General features: G+C 38.7%; 1 protein-coding gene across 3 annotated transcripts in view; it reads right to left on the reverse strand.

The window, feature by feature from the left end:
• PAM (peptidylglycine alpha-amidating monooxygenase) overlaps positions 1–6,741 on the reverse strand; it is a 79,365-nt gene that overhangs the window by 56,500 nt on the left and 16,124 nt on the right. For all 3 annotated transcript variants that reach the window (XM_009328719.1, XM_009328718.1, XM_009328720.1), the window contains exon 4: positions 5,334–5,421. In XM_009328719.1, the coding sequence (XP_009326994.1) occupies positions 5,334–5,421 (88 nt within the window). The remainder of the gene's footprint in view (positions 1–5,333; positions 5,422–6,741) is intronic.

The following is a 6,741-nucleotide window of genomic DNA, read 5'->3' on the forward strand; positions in this document are numbered from 1 at the left end:
ACTGAGAGCTCTAGAGTTGTCCCTAGCCTCTGCAGCTAACACCTTGCAGGTGACAGTAAGGGTGGAGTGCGAAAGATGCCCAAGGACTGTTAAGCTCTAGATACCTTAAATCTGCAAGAACTGATAAACTCAGGGCACAGACACTACCGTATCTGTAAAAGGCCAATCAGACACAGCCACATGGACAGCACAATGTACCTGGACCACATCCAAGAGGGCACTGACTGCTGTATGTGGGTGTAGGCTACAGGATGATATACACGGATAAACAAACAAGGGACACTGAGGGGCTTTCCAAACACCCACCTAGAAGCCACTTCTCCCACTCAATCCTCTGTTAGGGAAAAGGGTTATTTACAGAGTGTATTTGTACCTTCTTCAGTGGCAAAGCATCGCAGCACTGAGCACAGAGCGCAGAAGTCATTCCACAGGTGCAGCATACATAGGTATGACTTTTAGAAAGCCTCAGCCTGAAACTATTCAGACTACATCAACTGATCCAAGACAGACACAACGAAGGTTGATACTTATGCCAAGGTTTCAATCCAAAACAAAATGGTACAGCCCCTTTTCTGTTAATTATTGCTGGTAAAATGAGACCTGTGAAAACGTTTGTACACATAAAGCATGGTTTCAGTCACCTTAAATACTGGGAAAATAGTCTCACACAGTGTGAGGAAGAGTATAAAGGCATAAAAGACCAGGACTTTTAGTGATGCAGGCTCAGTAACGTTTCTGTTAAGGATGCCTGAGCCATATGTGTCACCTCTCAGAACAAATGATGATGATGCTTTCCAGGCTGCCCTCCCAGGGATAACCAGTTCTTCTGGTGCACAGGGAAACCACCTCAGCAGGACATTACATGTTTCTGTGATCCCAGAGAGCCTTACTGCAACATGGCTGCTGTGTTTTCTTCTGACAGAAAGCATGGCCATAATCATCAGACTACCAAGAGAAAAGGGAACATGCCACGTCTCCCTTTTCATTAATTTTGCTCATAACACATATTTCTAGACCTTCACAACTACTAGTTTAGTCATTTCCCCCTTTAAACATGCCCCAGCGGACAAGCAAAACTTACTTCAGGGTAAGTGAAATGTTTCACGACTAACGATTCATACAGCTGCAGGTAAAAGCTGCACAGCTTTCAACTGCTACAATCTAAAAAAGCCAAAAGACTTTATGGATCTAACCAGGTATTGACCTGCACAGTTTGGAAATGCATTGAAGAGATTGGTTAGGAGGAACAGCAGCAGAAACCACAAGCGCAGTCGCAGCTTCACCACCACACCCTGGGCCAGCTAGCCTTTGTTTATACCATGGTATTTTTTAGGACCACATTAGCTAGGTTAAAAAAAACTACATAGGCTATTCCAAACTTTCCTCCTGAGACACAGGCCAATGGAGGGGGAAGACTGCAGGGGAGGAAGATGAAATACACACATTGCTCTTTCATTATGCTTAAGAAATGGTCAACCCTCTCATTTAGCCATCAATGCTGATCTTGAAACATCAAATTTTCAGAAAAGAACAAACCCAGAGGAGATTACAAAGAAGAGTTAAGATGAACAGATTTAAAAGCAGGAAGCTAGGTAAAAAGTATAAATTTACAAACAAATAAAAAAAATCAACCAATCACTGAAATTCATAGCTGCTTTACATGCAAAAAATCATGAGATTCTTAACAGAATGAGTAGCACAGAACACCTTAAAAATGGATTATAACTGCATACTATACAGGATTGTACTAACAACTAATTTTGACTGTTGTCAAAATTTGAGGGGAAGGCGGGGAGGGGAGGACATGGAAATAGAGCTTACTGACTGCTTCCCAGGTCTTTGTTTTTTGCAAACCCTCCTGGACTTTCCAAATCCATTATCCTCAATCTTAGGTAAGCTCATGAGCTGAGTTTTTTAATGGCACTGGGTTTTTGACTGACTACCTAGACTGAAAGCAAAATATTTCACTATGTCAGCAAGATCAGTATTTGGCCATCCTTTTAGGATATTTGCATTGTTTAGGAAAACAAAGAACTTCTTTTGTTTCTTTCTCTATTATACCATTGATTCTAACCAAGACTTGTAAAAAAAAGATAGTTGAGGTAATTGAGTAAGAAAAAGGATCATTTTTAGTTCTTGAGCTGAATGGTGCAGAACATTCTGGGGCAGTGACAATGGTAAGAAACTACAGTCAGAAATATAAATCTTTATACTCTTCCCACTCTCCCCTAAGCAGTGAAATACAAGAACTTCACTGAACCAGTCTTGACATCTTTTGTGACCTTTACTGAACTACTGATGTCAAAAGCTTCCAAAACCATGCTCTCCTGACAACAGAAGCAGCTAGTCTGATAGAGGAATGACTGGGTGGTGATCTACAACCTGTACTTACACATTTGTTCAGATTAGATAACTCTTTAAAGTTGCCCCACCTGATCTCTAAATAAAGGCTATGTCTATGAATCATCTCATTCATGGGAGCTTATTTCAGTGTTAGGATTGACGCAGTGCAAGACCTGTCTTGCCAGGAGACTCAGAAGTTCTGAATAATTCAACATTTTCTTTTAAATCATTCAAGTGTATTTGTGATTATCTATGGAGAATCTGAACTTTTGATGAATCAGCTCAGGCATGCTACTTAGATTTCAGCAGTTTATCAGCTGAGGCAAAACTTCTTGTCATACTGGCTGAACTGTTTTTAGGGCCAATTATGATCAACAAACAGAAGCCACTACACCTTTTTTTGGTGTACTGAGCAAAACCTGAGCAAATGAGCCCTGGGAGCCTACTTCATTTCTGTGGAAAGGCCTGGGTACTTCAAGAAGGGAGAAACATCTGTGCACCCCTTTAGCGTTTGTTCAGATAAAGATTCTACCATGTTGCAGTGAACATGTCATTCTGCAGAGCCACCGCAGGTCCCATACCATTAGACAGCCTTTCAGAAGGCCAGGGGCATTTGCATGAATATCATCAAAGTCACCAGAAAAGCCAGCGGGCCAGAGTGGTGTCACAGATTTTGGCTCAGTGCTGCTATGGCCACAGGACAGCTAATCCCAACAGAGTTATTTGGATGCTGTATCTTCCCCTCTCCCATTCCTCCACACTAAAAACTGGCCTGAATAAAACTTCATGCCTCAGGGAAATGAATTTTGTCCTTGCATTCTGAATGCTCCTAAATGACTATTTTTCCATAATACACCTAGTCCACATCATGATGGTATGAAAAATAGCTCTTGACTTGATATGTTTTAATGTTCTTACAACTGATTACAAACCATCTGACTAATGTTGCTCAGAATTCTGATGAAGAAACTACAATAAAGCAAAAAATCAATGTTGGTATGCCTTAATTGAATAAAAACTGTCTATGTAAAATTGTTGACCATGTAAACAGTAAGGGAAGGATCCTTGCTAAACAAGTCTTATAGTGGTGTTCTCAAATGTCAGTTCTCAAACAACCCTTCTTTCCCCTAGTAGATGGAAGAGCAAGTGAGGTCATCACTTCACAAACTAGCCTGCAGATAACAAAAAGAATAACAAATAACAAAACAAACTAAAAAATAACAAAGACATCTCATCATTAATACACAGTCGTCAGAATTACTTTAACAAAATTGGTTCTAGTGTTTGGAAGCCTCTAGCAAATTTAAACTAGTAGGAAAACACTTGCTTTTAAATTATATGTATAGCAAGATTTAATCAAAACCTGCATATGAAAAATTGGAAATACCAGATTTAAATACAACACTAATTACGTGTTTCATCATTTGACATGTAGCTGTTAAGTACAGCAATCAAGAACAAAAGCAACAACACTGCACAGACTGCCACTGGTGTTTTCTGCTGGACAATCGTTCTTCTCCGGGAACAGTGATGATACAGCCAGAGGGCTCAAACTACCCGAAGCCTAGTCTCAAGCCTAGGATTTGAGTCTGATTCAGCTTTGAAGAACTTTATGACTTTCCAGCTTTTGATCGATCTCTTCATATTTGAAAGCTCAGGAACTAAACATTTGACCTACATCTTCAGAACATCAGCTAGATGTGACTTAGGCATCATCTCATCGTGACTTCATCTCAATGCAAGCACTTGATCAATCTCTAACAATTCTATCATGTACGGATTATTTCAAGGCTCTAATAAAACTGCTTCCAGACATATGAAAACAAAACAAAGTACAAGTACAATGTACTCAGTTTTAAATAGGACACTCAAGTTGTAAGCTGGTTTTAAAAGGCCACAACAGGAACAGATTTATGTTGGTAAGTTTTTCATATTAAACTATTCAAAAAGTATTTTCTAACATATAAGATACAATAAGCAGAACGCAGAAAAGCTGTCTGTTGGGAAAAGAAATCAATAGAAATTCTGTGCTTTCATAGTTTTACTTTTGTCTGAACTTCTTAAGCATCTGCTTTTCTGGCAAGACAAGATTACAACATTTTCAATATTAGAACTGTTGGTTGATAGGTAGAAGGGAGATAAAACTTTTGATGAAAGTTTATGTTCAAAATATTCATCAAATCATCTCCCAAAAACATGCAGAGATTATTCGAAATGCTAAATTAGTATTTTTTGTGGAAAATATATTATACTATACTATTATCTCTAAATTCCAGCTCTAGTTACCTTTTTGGCAAACACTTAAAAGATAAATTGTGATTACACAACTCTATCAGAAAATCTGTATTAAAATTGTTCCACAGATCAGAATAAGCCACATAAACTTTGCAGGGTCAGCAAAACTACCTTATCTACTCTCTCTTGAAAACCTGGAGAAAACTTGCAAAATTACTGGACAGACCATTAATTTCCACCCACCTTCACATTCTCGTACACTTTGGTTCCCCACACCTGTTTTAGTGGCATTGAAAGCTTCCCTCTGCCCTCACTGCTTCGACACTTTGAAGGGCAAGTCAACTACCAAACCACTTGACAGAGAGAATCTTCTTCAGCTTACCTTTCACTCAGTTTCCTTCTGGACACCTGATACAATACTTCTTCATACACAGAAAAGCAGCCAACTATAGAGGAAGCCTAGATTTCTTGGTACCCAATGGCACCCTCCCCACTATAGTTCCTGTCTCCTCCTCAGAGACACTCAGTTAGTCATGAAGAATCAGAAAACAGATCTTTTTCTCCACCTTACAGAGGAGTTAGTTAAAAAAAAAATAAACACTTCAAGTGTGGAAAGACTTGAATGTTTTAAATTTCTTCTTCCTTCCAAATTTTTCTACTTTTCCAAGAAATTGCAACACTGGAAAAGGTTTAGGTGGAAGCAATTAACACAAGAAAAGTTAGGTACAATAACAAAAGCAAGTTGCAACTCTTACCAGTAATTTTCGGTAGAAGAGGGTTCATTACATCCAAAGAGTAACATGTGATGGACAGTGTCCATGCTGGCATGAGGCTTAAAGTCAACTGAAAAACAAAATGATGAAACAAATAAGCTATCCTTACTCTCACCATAAGTTACATAAGAGCATTTTGTACCATTTTTTCTCTGTAATACTAGAAACAAGGCATGTATGTCCCCACTCATTTATTTACCTTCTGCATTCCACTTACAAGCTTTCCTTAAATTCCCATTCAACAGCCTCCCAAGCTAAAACACTGTACCTCACTTTGTCATTAAGAAAAAGAAATTCCAAGTTCCTAATCAAAACTGCTGTATTTTTTCCCAAAAGTTAAATATGACACTTAGTAAACACATCAATGTATCCCAAACCACAAAATTTTACTATAACCAGTTTAATTTCAATCCAGCTTCAAAATTTGCACTTGTGATTTAATGTAACAGTAAGTTACAGTTAAGAGCAAATAACATCTTATCCATTAGTTGAAGCGATATCTTCTTCCAATACTGCACCTGGTTTACATTTTTGCTGCATGTTTCTTGGGACAACAGTTCCAAGACAGGATTATGATTTATTCTCACTAATGTGTCAAACCCTTTAGAATGGAAAACAAGATTTGTCTAAAGTCAACACAATCTCATTGCCCAAATATTTCTCATTACTAGAAACTTAGATGAAAGTGAATGATCAGCACTCAACTGTCTGTTCTTTATCCCGTGCCACAAAAAACCCACTGTTTTTGTTTCTCAAATGTTGGTGATCCTGTTTAGTATAGGAAAAAGGTTACCAACATCACACTGTAGTAATATTGACCATGAATGTACAATGATGGCATTTCTAGAAATAAAGCAAGCTACATTGTTTAACTTCATTTATTACTACTGAAATGATGTGTCAGATGCAGGGAATGCAATGGAATTTTTCTTCACATAAGACGGAGGACTTCGGAGGGTTTTTAACTTTATTCTACAGCAGAAATTCCAAAACCAAGACACTCCTGCCCTTACATGTACATAGACACTAAGGAGCCTTCAAGTAAGTGTCTTTTAGCTCTTGTAAGAGTCTTAACATGGGCAGATGGTGAAGCTGCAAACCACTGAAACACTATTCTGCTCCCGAACTTTGTGGATTTATCTGCACTCTCAACTCAGTATTTTAACATGCGGCTGAGGCAGAGTTCCTGAAGTAAATGTTGATCATAGAATCATAGAATCATTAAGGTTGGAAAAGACCTCTAAGATCATCGAGTCCAACCGTCAACCCAACACCACCATGCCCACTAAACCACGTCCCTAAGCGCCTCATCTACACGTCTTTTAAATACTTCCAGGGATGGTGACTCAACCACTTCCGTGGGCAGCCTCTTCCAATGTTTAACCACTCT

This window comes from Pygoscelis adeliae, unplaced genomic scaffold (assembly GCF_000699105.1).
Source record: "Pygoscelis adeliae isolate BGI_AS28 unplaced genomic scaffold, ASM69910v1 Scaffold16, whole genome shotgun sequence".
NCBI classification, from domain to species: Eukaryota; Metazoa; Chordata; class Aves; order Sphenisciformes; family Spheniscidae; genus Pygoscelis; species Pygoscelis adeliae.